The 13,890-nt window shown below is 33.3% G+C and overlaps 1 protein-coding gene across 3 annotated transcripts in view; it reads right to left on the bottom strand.

Annotated features, from left to right (window-relative positions):
• Positions 1–13,533, bottom strand: part of LOC108744752 (adenylate kinase isoenzyme 5) — a 63,343-nt gene extending 49,810 nt beyond the window's left edge. For all 3 annotated transcript variants that reach the window (XM_018480659.1, XM_018480662.1, XM_018480661.1), the window contains exon 1: positions 13,121–13,533. In XM_018480659.1, the coding sequence (XP_018336161.1) occupies positions 13,121–13,142 (22 nt within the window). In that variant the 5' untranslated portion in view covers positions 13,143–13,533. The remainder of the gene's footprint in view (positions 1–13,120) is intronic.
• Positions 13,534–13,890: the final 357 nt, after the last annotated feature.

The following is a 13,890-nucleotide window of genomic DNA, read 5'->3' as shown; positions in this document are numbered from 1 at the left end:
AATATTTTAATTTTAGCGGAAATATCGTGCAGTAAATGTGCAATAAGGATGATTATAGTGTGTTATAGTGATTAATACCTTTGGATGCAGTTTTTAATTGCAAAACTATTATGTGAAAGAAGTGAAAATGTTTTAGGTCAGATTGTGTGTTTTAGTTGTAAATTTTCTGGTTTATTTCTTAACAAAATGCCTCTCGTCGTTGTGTTCCCAGTTGCTATTCAAATTATAAATCATCTTTAAAATGTAAGTACAAGTATGTCTATATTTTTATTCCCAAAAAAATGATGAAATGCGAAAAAAATGCATAAGTACTACACCTCGCAAAGATTGGACTCCATGAAAATATTCTGGAGTTTACATACATCACTTTAACGAAAGTGACATTATAAAAACAGTAAAAAAAATGTCCACTGCCGGTAATGTTTTGAGTGTGCTTTTAACATATCCTAAATTACCAGAGAAAAATGAAACAGGAATTTAAATTGTTGAAGAGTCTCCCTTAAACATAAGTCAGTTTATTGAAATTTTAAATTCCGATTTTTTAATGAATTGTGATTTAGATGACTCCTTAAAAATTTCCATTTCAGGATGTGCAGTTCATTCTGCTCGTAAAAAGATAACTTGCAACAATTGTGTTTCGCTCATAATAAACAATAAAGGCTCTTGCGTTGGAGATATTTATTTTGATTATTTACAAAGGGGAGGACTTTCTGTTCCTACTGATAATATTAGTATAGTTTTTTTTCCCATTTATGCCATTCTTGAAGAAATAAGTAATAACGAAAATCTGCAAACACAATGTTTACGGGTTGAACACCAAAAACCAATTTTAGGAAAATTAACTATTTTCAAAAATATGTAGTTGTGGAAAACATTATAAAGATATATTCTTCCAAATTTTATCTTCTTTTGCTAATGTTTTGCTTAATGATTACGTTAAAATTATAAATTATAGAAAGCAAGAGTCCCGCCACTCCAATTCAAATTCAGCTAACTGTAAGACAGCAAAAATCCGTAAATTAGAAATTGTAATTAGTTTTTTCTAATGGGATGGCAGGGCTATTGGTGAACCCCAAAAAAAGCTAACGCGCCTTGGCAATACTTCAATTGTGGTGTGGAAATTTGCTTTAATAAAATTACAATTATCGAGATGAAATTCATGTAGGTACCTAACAATGTTTACACCTAATCTTTTGTCTTTTCTATTTTATTCTTAATACCTACATGTTGAAGTGTATTTTAAATAACGTCATATACTATCAGTGATGTTATTTAGTTAGTTATTTAATAATTCAATTCATTTTTATCGTAATGGGTGTCTAAAAATCATGTGTAACTACGTGTAGTATAAAAACTAAGACTCGCAGAATAGGACTCTCACATCGAAGCAATGCGCTGTTGCCAAATTTCTCAGCATGGCTTGTATTAGAGACGGCTGTGCATATAGATTAAAATATACTGAGATAATGCTCAGGAATGCGAGTTGTATGGCATCATTTCAATTTCAGATCTTAATAATTGAAATTTATCTTTTGACAATGGTTTTTTAAGTAGATCTGCATACTGACAATCATTACTAACATACTTTAATATAATTATCTTTTGATGATACTTTTCCTTTACAAAATGATATATAATTTCGATATGCTTACACAGTTTATGGAAATTTATGTTTTTAATGACACTAATTGCACTTTGATTATCCGAATAAAGACACATGGAGTCTTGCTTATATTCATCAATATCTGTACAGAACTTTACACATTTTCGTATCTATTATTCGCATGTATGTGTGATATGGGTACAAACAGGCCTGTACGTTACGTCGCCGACAAAGTGAGCCCTTTCCTAACCCCTCTTTGATCTCGCCGCCGTTGCACAGAAGCCACGAAGAGCAACAGACGCATGTCATTACTAAAGCTTACATGTATTTTTATTTATACTTTTGGTTAGTTTCACTTAAGAAAGAATAAATTGTTTTTAAACAAAATAAAAGTGTTATACAGTCCACTTATTGATCAACAATCATACAATATCATTTAGAAATTGCAGGCAGCCATAAATTCTGCCTCTGTTGTAGATAAGGCCACTGTTTGTTGTCTTTTACTGGACCAGGTTACTGCTGCTCCGTTCTTAATGAACACTATTGGAGTGAGCATTATTGATATTAAATTTGATCAACATTTGTTCTATATAATTAGTCTGATGTATAAATATACAATTACTAAATTGCTCAATTTTTAACTCTTTTGTCACTTCTTTTAGTTCTAATTCATCAGTTGAAAACAATAATCCATCATCAACATATAAGCATAAATAGCATTTCCTGTCTTTGACTTGACCAATATAAACACATTCGCCTGCTTTGCTGTTTACGAAACCAAATTTGTTATTCCAACACCTGGGAGCCTGTTTAAGTCCATAAAGCGATTTATTAAGTTTACATACATATTGTCTTCATGGAGCAGGCCTTCTGGTGGTGTCATGAATATGGTCTCTTCAAGTTTCTTAACGTCTAATTGAATAATTTTAAGATTGTTCTGTGCTGCAACAAAAAGTAGCAAGCGTATCGAATCATTCCTGAGTGTTGGGGCATAGGTTTCAATTCCCTTGGTTTGTGCATATCCCTTTGGCACACAGTCTTGACTTATACCTTGAGCCTGATAGTTCCTCCTTAATTCGAAATACCCATGTACACTGTATCACTTTGGCATTCTGAGGTTTCTGAATCAATGTCCAGGTATTATTATTCTGATGAGCATCTAGTTTCTCACTGATGGATTTTATCCATTTATCTTTGTTGACTGAGTTCACTGCTTCTTTATATGTTGCTGGAACGTTTGACAAGATCTCTTCATGCTGACCCAGATATGCATTTTCTTTTATTTCTAGGCCTGAAGGTTATGTTGCTAACTGGAGGAAAATCAAAATTGATGTCAGGTACGTACTCCTTGTTTGAAGATGATGTATTTTCACATACGGTATCATATGAACTTGTTGAAATTGAATCTTCATATATGTCAGCGATATTGTTTTCTTCATTAACATCATTGTTTTTGGAGGATTCTTCTCTAATAGTTCTACAGGAACATAATCTCTATTGACGGTAAATTACAAAAATGTAGTATCCCTGCTTTTGATCACTTTTCTCGAGTTTGGTTTTTCTAGATGTAGACTGGTCTGATAGCTTGCCCTATTGAGGACTGAGCCGTCCCATTTCGCTGCCCCAGGTTTGTCGTTTATTGTCACTCCCGCCGCCCACCATCGCAATACGTCAATGGTCACTTTCTCACTGTTAGTAGAGTACCTGGGATTTGGTATGTGAACGGCAATCACTCAACTTTGATTTAATGTTTTATAGCTTGAAAAGTTCGAACAGTTGTTTAGGACAGATTCCTTATAATTTAGTATATTTACTACAAAAATTATACAACGTTGATGCAATCACATTAGCCTGAACATATAGCCGGCAGGAGTTTGGTAGAAAAGCTCCCTCGTTTGCATTTAAGTGAACGTGTAGGTACCATATAAATAACGGTATCTATTCTTTCAGTTGAAGGTATTTGATCTTGGTTTTACGCTGCTAATAGCAATTTTGAGCATCTCGAGGCCATGCCTATGTAACTGGTGCGTTTATTGTACTATTCATTTATTGTTTTATCACGACGAAGCACACTATTGAAGAACTCTTGGTTGGAGAGGAAGGAGTCTCTGTAAGTTGTACTTTTGTTATTCTGAACTGATTTAAAAAATTGAGGCACTGATCCACAGTGGCAGGTTTCGACCTACCTTATAATAGGAATAATGCTCCACAAAAAAAAGAAACAAACCATATACACTAAACAGGACGATGTCCGAAAAAAAAAACCTACGCCCGTGATCCGTGAAAATGAATAAATTCAGACAATAATTACTTCAACAGATACTACCGGAGGAGGTACAGCAGGTGTAGGCTATAATCACATAGTTCCGTCTCTCACGATTTCTATCCTCCCTGAAGACAAACATGTAAGAGTTGCGTATTTTTTCACAATTCGTTGGAACACAGTGTCAGTCACGGACCATGTAACATTTTGCTAATGATATACTTGTTTACAATCCTAAATTCTTTGAGTATATAAAAGGTGCTTGTCGGGCACTTTCCCTGTCCTTGTCATGTAACATATTGACATTTACTAGTTATCTGATTGGGTTTGGTTGGATTTTTCCCAAACCTTTGGGTGATGGGTCATTTCAGGTTCTCCAAACCAGTAAGATTAGCCGAAAATCCGTTTGATTATACAGGGATAGACATCCAAAGATTCCTTCCAACAGACAAAAAGGGAAAAATATAGGGTTGTTCGGAAAGTCATTTCGTTTTTTTCCCGACAGAGGATTTAATTGTATTTTTTTGCACCCAACTTCACATTTCAGCCGTATAATTTTTATATGCTTTGAGAGCTCATATAGTAAGGCTTGTGTGTGAAAAATTCCAATTAATTCTACGAAGTAGTTTTTGGTTGGTGCCCTTTTAAATATGGAGAGCGATAAGCAGCATTTTCGACATATCTTACTGTTTTACTACAGAAAGGGTAAAAATGCTGTTCAACCAGAAAGAAATTGACTGATGTGTATGGAGAAGGTGTGTTGACAGTACGCCAGTGCCAGAACTGGTTCGCTAAATTTCGATCCGGCAATTTTGAGGTGTAGTGTTTCACCAAGACAACGCGAGACCTCACACAAGTTTGGTCACTCGCCAAAAGCTTTTACAGCTTGAATGGGATACAATGCTACACTCACCATATTCTCCAGACCTGGCAACATCGGATTATTATTTGTTCCGGTCACTCCAAAATTTTTTAGACGGTAAAGCCTTCACCTCAAATGAGGAGGTCAAAAACCTCCTCGATCAGTTTTTTGCCAGCAAAGACCAAAAATTTTATGAACGTGGAATTATGCTACTACCAGAAAGATGGAAAAAGGTGTTGGACCAGAACGGCCAATATATAATTTAATAAAGTATTTGTTTATTATACGAAAACTGTCTTTCATTTCCACAAAAAAAAAAACGAAATGACTTTCCGAACAACCCTATACATAGTAGTCTTCACAGATACGCTACTCAAAAATGGAAGCCTTACCGTCAATAACAACAACCCACATTTAGTAAACGACGTAATAAGAACACGCGAAGTATTTGGAAAATAACGTCACACAGGGGTAGTAATTTTAGTTTAAAGTTGATGGGTAAGCTTGTAACCCGATTAGAAATTAAACAAGATTCTAGCACATCGTATTGGTCTCAATATGTAGAGTTAATAGAAAAACCGAACGGAACATATACTGAGGTATTAGCGAGGTTTACAGTTAGAAACCAGCGCAATTGGCCTTCACCATTACCTTTTCTGCAACAAACATTCAATGGCATCTCACCGTTTTATTTAATATATGGTCGAATTGTAAGGAAACCTGTGGATGTTGCTTTAGGAAAGGCTCTGACAATTAAACAATAGTGAAAGTCATAGAAAATACAGAATTAGCCCAACAATAAGCAAGGGATACCATACATCGATTACAACATAAGGATAAAGTTGTGTATGTCAAAAAACGTCATATACAGTACAGCGTCAGAGATAATGTGGGTCTATTCACGTCAACAAGGGTATTATGATTAAGCCATAAACTGGTAAACTGATATTCAGGCCCCTTCAAGATAGAAAAAAAAAACTGACTTAAATTATATCATCGATAAAGCACCAGAAAATAACTCTAAATTAGAGGAGGTTAATGTTACAAGGCTGACCAAGTATTTTCCTCTATTTGAAATTACTAAAAAAAATTAAATGTACTTTAAATAAATTTATCCCCGCCTGCATAACCTTTAATTCAAAAAAATTAACCTTAAGAACGATATTGAGATTGAATAATCACCCTATAATAAACAATAACTTTGAAGATCTTAATAAGGTATGTAATGATATATGCAGTCTTCTATATAAGTAGCCTGATATTCATCACAGTGATAGTATTAGTTGCTGTATATAAATAATAAGTATACATTCTATGGAAAACATTATGCGGTAGGGAAACCAAAGTCATGCAGCAAATCGAAGAAATCACAGAGTCGAATAAAGTGGATATGTTGATTTGATATCCAAAAGTGGAGTAACATTATTATATTCTTTAATAACACAAAAAAAACACATCATTTTGTATCAAATTTAAATAAGATATTACTGTTAATTAAAACAATAAATTAGAATTATTTTTATTTTTATTTACGACCTGGGATACGCGAAAGGATGATAATCTTGAAAATAAAAAAAGGATACAGATATCAAAAGGGCAAATGTATAGAATAAAACAATGAAGAATAAGACCAGAAAGAAGGGTAAAGTTCATTGATTGCAAGGAATATGGACGAAAAAATTACTCCAAATATTTTATGGTATGGGGTGGCGTCTCTTTAAATTGCAAAACAAGTCTTCATTTTGCAGACCTTGATGCCCAAATTAACTCAGATTATTACATTAATAATGTATTGAAGAAACTTTGGGTCAGAGATTCTCACCGTCTGTACCCAAATGATACCTCCTCTATTCATCAAGACTCAGCAACAAGTCATGTTTTGAAGAAGACTAAGGAGTCCATGGATGCAAATTTTAAAAATATTCCTAGAGAAAAATGAATGTTGAAGAGTTGTGATGTAGCTCCGATGGACTATGCCGTGTGAGGATGAATAAAACGGAGGCTTTGGAAGTATAATTATAAGATATGGTAGATCTGGAAAGAAATTTACATAGGGTATGGAAAGAAATGCCTTAACAGTTCATCAATAAGTCCCTTCAGAGGGTAGGTAAACCTAGCAAGCTAGAGATTTAAAAATTTGTCAACAGGGATTATCAAGGATAATCTTGTTAATTAAGCAAATTTCAGTAGTCGACCACTTCAGGTTATACCGGAAGTTTATCTCAATTTTGTGAATTTAAATGGAATGCAAACCATCTAGCGGCAGTGCTTCGGTGCTTGCAAAATAATGCAAATTCTTCAAAACACTTACATGCAGATTCTTTGTTCCGCACTCAGAAACACTCAAATTCTGAAAGACCTTCATTCCCCGAGGCTGTAGTTAGGTTAATTTCCGGGCCTTAGTGTCAGGCCACTTAATTCATTTCGACACTTTCCGACTTTGCCCCTAAACCAAACGACAGTTTCAGAAAGCTCTGCCATCTTCTACTCTTAGCTGCTTCCCTTTCGCTCATTTCTAGTTTCGCCTTTTTAGCGCGAGTGCTTATCCGAGGTGAGTCAGGGTCACCGATTCCCATTTCATTCCCCCTTCCGCTCAATGCTTCGTTTCCTATACTCATTCTCCTTCCCGCTCCCAACTTCTTCTCATTGAACTTTTCTTAGAATTTGCTTTTGTAGAATTTTCAAAATCACTTTAATTCACTTAAAACAAGTTTTTCAAAGATTAAAAGACGTAAATTTAAAAGCATCTTCAGATAAATCCTAATCTTTAAGAAAAAAAGATTTAAAAGAGTTAAAGAGTTAAAGAGTTAAAGAGTTAAAGAGATTAAAGTTAAAAGTTAAAGTTAAAGCGATAGGTTCAGTTATATCCCAAGAAGGACACTCCATCGCTTTTTAGCTGGAGTAGGATCTTGAAAACATTTTAATCCCTACATTTACGGTAGAAAAATTACCCCATTCACAGGTCACATGCCCTTAATACTTTACAAAACCTTAAAGAACGTAATAGTCGACTAGCACGCTGAAAATCAAAGTTTCAAAATAAAATTTCGAAATTAAACACATTAAGGCAAGAGAAGCAGACGCGCTTTCACGAATGGAAGTAAACACCCTTAAAGAAGGCGACGATTTTGATGTATATTCAGTATTTGTCAACCCTTAGGCCTAGATTTCTTATCACCCGAAGAAGCTTATGAACTTTATGCCCAATTGTCCCAATTAATTGAACCCATCACTGGCAATGAACCCAATAATGACAATGACGATTTAGTCACCGTACTCTCCTTCACGTAGACCCTGTACCTACAATTACATGAAATATTATCAGGGAAAAATAATAAAGTTATTTTTACGACAACCCTTCTGGACTTAACACCCTATAATAGAGAAAAAGCCCTGCAACTAATTTCAAATTACCATGACACTAACTATAATGGTATTGAAGAGACATACTACCATTTCAGGACGAAATTTTATTAGCCAAATTTAAATAAATTAATCACATTTTACATCAGTAAATGTGACGTATGTTTAAAATCCAAATATGAACGAAATATTTACAAAGGATCAATAGTGACGACAAAACCCTTTGAAATAATAATGATGGACTTAGTTACAATTGAAAACAATACGTTTTTGACAATTTTCGACCATTTCAGTAAATACGCGCGAGCTTATCATATAACAGATAAGAATGGTATTACCATACTTAATAAATTAATCTTTAATAAATTAATTTCATTAATCAGCATAATTTTCCAGGTAAAATATTAGTTGACATGGGATCAGAATTTTACAACCCTCATCTCAAAGACTTGTCTAAACTTTATCACACTGACTTGCACTTCGCATAAACAGGCAATCAGAACACGTGAAGAAAAATAAACAATTTTAAAACAAATCAACCCTGCCAAAACAATTCCAAATTTGATGATACAATCCATTTTTATGTATAATAACTCAATTTAATCCACTACCAGACCTAGAACTCTTAGAGCTTAATAACCCCAGTAAATACATAAATAACAGAAACAAAGAACTATTCATATTGTATCAAAAAGTCAAAAATAGAAATTTAGAAAGAAACCATCAAGCATTAGACAAAGTTAACAAACAAAACGACCCTATTCCTGTACTACCTTGAGAAATTTATACTAAAACTGCAGGCAAATCTAAAATTGCCCTAAAATTTCAAAGTAGCACTAAAATTGACCAAAATAATGATAGGATTGAAGGAATACTGCCAGGGTAAGCAAAAGTATGGAAAACACCACTGCGTAAGATTAGAATGGTAAGAAGGTAAGGAAATTTTGTTGCAAAATAACGAACATATTCCTGATCACCGTACCCCTTAGCCTGGCACAAGCCGAGACGACTGACGTAACAAAATCAAACAGTAACATTACCTATGTATCCCAAAATTTTGGCAATACCCTCGTATTCTCCCTTTACCATAACTTTGCTTCTTCTGTTAATCTTACTTTAGCACGGAAAACCTATAGCGATTTAATTACTAAAACCGCCCTAGTAAAACTTCAATACAGATTTTTCACATTAGAAAATGTATCTATTATGTAACATTAATAACACCCTTAATAAATTCAAAATCCATAGAAACGCTCATAGACTAATAAACGGAATAGGAAACGCATTAAATTATCTGTTTGGCACAGTAGATGAAGACCAGTATAAAGAATTAAAATCAAACATGTATAAACTTTTTAAAAACCAAAAGAAAACAATTGATAAGCAAAATCAGTATTTGTCATTAGCCCACCATATTTTTAAAGATTATTAATACGGTTCAAGAAAATTATAGTAAGTCATTTAATACGTTAAATGCTGCTGCAAATAACCTTCGAAAATAAAAGTATTACACTTGACACAAATTGCAAGTAATCTCTTGAACTATTTGCAACTTTTGGAAAGATCAATCACTTTTGCCCTCGAAAATATTCCAAATTTTGAAACCATTTCTAAACCCAAATTAACGCAATGATTAAACATCTTCAAGAAATTTATTCAAAATGTCAACTACTCTCTACCGATGAAGAAGAACCATTAAGTCAATACTTAAAATTATATGTGTATTATCAACTTTCTTATTGTAAAGCCTATTAAGTTAAAATTAAACAAAATCCATTCCATAATAAATGAAAATACCATCCTATTAATACCCTCTGCTCGAATATGAAATCCTTACCCTATGGTNACAATCTGCGCACTATCCTCGTAGGCGTGGTATATTCAAAGCGGCACACACGAAACAGACTTATATGCGATTTATGGCAACTTTTGCTGTGGCATCCGAATGTGCGTTGCCACAACTAAAGCGTACGCCACAGTTCAGCTTAATGCACACACAGGTTGCCACAGTTAATGCAATACAAATACACACACACACACACACACAACGCACACGCACACAGACACATAATATAAACCACAAACACATACGGCTGAACAGGACCTAAATGACCCTAAAACAGCCTGAGGTAGAGTGGTTTTGAAGATTTCCCCTCTTCCACGAAAACAAAAAAAATCATCATTCAACATTCTACTTTATAGGTAAAACCTATATCAGGTTTGTTCATTCGCCATCATTTGTGCGTAATATTTAAGATAAATAAAGTGTACTAAAAGTTCCTGAAAACCGAACCAAATAAATGTGTTAAAACAATGTTCTTTTAAAAAGCCACTCGAACATCATACGTTTTAACTTCACTGTATTAATGTCCATACTTACTCCTAACGAACTTTTTCTTGTTACCAATAAATTGATTCCTGCTACCAATAAATTTATTCGTGCTACCATTAAATTGGTTCTAGGTTTCACACATGCGATATTAGGTATACATAAAATATGGATTATAACCGTTACAAAAGATCGTTACTACAGTTGGTTAAAAAGTTTAAATGAGTTTGGAGTGCGACAGTTATTTTTCCACTACAAAATGAAAAGTAAGATATCAAATACGTATGTGTTATAGATACCTATGTTTTATACAAATGTAGTATTAATTTGCAAGTTTCCTGCAAATGCAAATGATATTGGGTTTTATTTTACTAAAACATTATTATTAATTTTTCTTTGTAGATTGGCATGAATTTACAAATTTCATTTGATGATAGAGATACGGACTTCTCCTCAAGTAGGACACCTTCCTTGCAAGCGAAAATCATATATCGTTATTATTATATTACAGAATTTTGTAAAATGTTGAAATAGGTATGTATGTCACTAATTTTATATGAAAAAGCATTAAAGCCAAGTTTCAGCTAATCTGACTATAAATAAAAGACCATACTTAACCATAGACATTACGTTTAGATGTCAGTTGCTTTTTGTTATTGCATGTCAGCTGCGTTTTTATAAATTTTTCGTTTTGCTGTTATTTTCGTTTTGTCATTCCATGTCCGTTGCGTTCACATATAACACGTTTTTCCTGTGGAACGTGATAAAAAGTATCCTATGTCCTTCTCCCGGTTGCAAGCTACCTCCTCGCCAATTTTCAGCCAAATCGGTTCAACCGTTCTTGAGTTATAAATAGTGTAACTAAGACGACTTTGTTATATATATATATAGATTGTCTGCATTGTTTTTGTATATATTTTTTGTGTTTTTTCAACTTTTATGTTTTTCGTCTGTTGTATATATCTTTTCTATTCATGGTTTAGCACATGCAAATATGAATAAGCTCGTGAAAGTCTCGACATACATCGTTTATATATTGAAAATCGTATTAAAATGGAAATAACCCCAAAGGCAGCACTGTTTGAGGGTAATAAAAGAATACCTCCAATTATTCTGCAATAAGAAATGGGTTGAAATCAAAGTTTTTGTTTATAATTCATACAATAACTTGCAACCCTTTCCCTTTCCATGCTTTTTTAATGTTTAAGTGCATTTCTGTTGTTTTTTAAATAAAGCGTTCAAATTAATAAAAAAGTTAAAATTGCCAACACGATTTTTAATACAATTTAATTACGTTTTTCTATTGCTAAATACCTCGCATAACAGTGCGCTTTTAATAATAAAATGATTGACCACGTTATCAGGTGTACTGGTCTCAGGCAACCGTAAAAATGTTTGAAATTATTTTATACGCCAAAAACCTACAAAGCCCTCCACAGTCAATCTACTGTCGAAGTTTAAAATTTGATACAATGGGTCAATCGGAGCTCCGAACAAGATGGAGGTTTTTTAGCCCAACCCTCCTTTTGTCTCATGAACATTATCTACACATAGATACAAGATGAGATCAAAATCGAATTTCATCTTGCAAATGGGACCTGATTTTCTATTATTTACACTCTGGATGGACCTCAACTTGTATGTATTTAAAACACATACATGTTCTATTGAATTAATGTTGTCTTTAATAACATATAAATTGGTTCAAATAATGTTCACCTAATTCTAATTGTATTGTTTATATTGCTATTAGTAACAACTTGGAATTTACTTTAACTAAATTGTAATAGAGCATTGATTAAATATACAGGTGTCAAACTTCGAGAAGGTGATAGGGTACTTTAAAACAAGACAATTAAGTAAATGTTTGGTGGTTCGAAAGTCCACCATTTTCAAGAAAAGCGTATTTGAATACAGTACAGGCAAGGGCCAGTTCGACGCTGGTAGTATCACAGGAAAATACTACATTGCAACGCTGCATTCAATTAGCTGCTACCTAGCAGCATCCGTGTTGTATTTCTTTTTTATTTTTGTACTTATGTAATTTTTGTTATTTGTTAAATTAAATTAAATGTGATTGACGATGTAGCTGTAAACAGGCTACAGTAGTTCCTCCATTTATTCTTGCTAATAGAACGTTCGTTACACCTCACACGTCAAGTATACATCACGATCAGAATATGAGTACAGAATAAACTACCTGTGAGTATAAAGTAAAAGAAATGCATGGCAACGACAAGTCAAAAGCTACCTTCGGTTGGTAACGTGTGTACAAAACATATACCTAATACCTACATGCTTTTATCGAGAACCAATAGGAGAACGTTATTTGTTGACTATTGCTAATAAATGGTAATTTGTGCATTTATGCAGCCCGGATAGTGTTAGGTTTTCCTTAATAAATTTGATGGATGTGTACGTATGTATATTTATATATATTTGATGATCTCATTGTTTTACATTATTGCAATGTTTTATAATAATAACGATGCGCACTCAAGTTAATCAGTCTGTTTTGTACCCTAGAGCATTGAAATGTGCAAATGCTAAAGAAAATGTGCAATTATTCACATCAGATCGGTTGTAACGTAGATTTTCATTCGGCTTGGTACCTATATAACGTCATAGTTTTACATATTATTATTTACTGGCCTACTTACAGTTGTTTTGAACAACAGTAGTAACTAAATATTTACTCACCAGTATCCAAGCAAATTCCCATATTTCCAGTAAATCAATAACCAAATATTATTAACGTAGAAGTAAAAATTAAAATGCGTAAACCGCATTACATTTTTTATAACTGTCATTGATATCTTTAAATGGTGGCTATATATTTTTTACACTTATTTTATAGACACTTTGTGTACATTATATATTTTTATAAAACTGCTAACAACACAATGCAAGTTAGTCTTAATTGCGCACTGAAGTGTATATCACGATAACTTCTATAATATAACTTGTCGAATATAAGAAATACTTCTTCATATGTGAAATACATAGTTGGACTTTAATTAATAATATGCCCAAGCGTAATGCGTAGAATGACCACAATATTCGTCTCCATGGATATGAGTCGACGCTGCATTCCTTGACCGTTCTCTCTGTTGGTGCGCATGGACATTACCTGTAACTTTTCTACAATGCAAGGCAATACTATTAGACACCAGCGCATCCTGGCACCCATATAACCCCGCATGTTAATTAATCTAATGTCATCGATAAATAATTAGATGTTACTTAGTTTCTTTATGTTAACATTTACCAATAATAAACAATATTTCATGAACAAGTTATGAGTCACAATGGGCAAATTAACTTCTTGTTTTTCTTTCTAAAGTCTCTTTTTGTTTCCTTTTTGTTTCAATTGTTTTAATAAAATTCTAAATTAGCAGAAATAGAAAACCATTCAGATGAATAACAATGGAAGAAAATATAGCACACTATTGTCACATAGTGTCCGTAAT

Source organism: Agrilus planipennis, unplaced genomic scaffold, assembly GCF_000699045.2.
Source record: "Agrilus planipennis isolate EAB-ADULT unplaced genomic scaffold, Apla_2.0 scaffold46, whole genome shotgun sequence".
Classification (NCBI taxonomy): domain Eukaryota; kingdom Metazoa; phylum Arthropoda; class Insecta; order Coleoptera; family Buprestidae; genus Agrilus; species Agrilus planipennis.
Note: the sequence above shows the minus strand (reverse complement) of the source record. Positions and strands in the feature narration are given on the sequence as shown.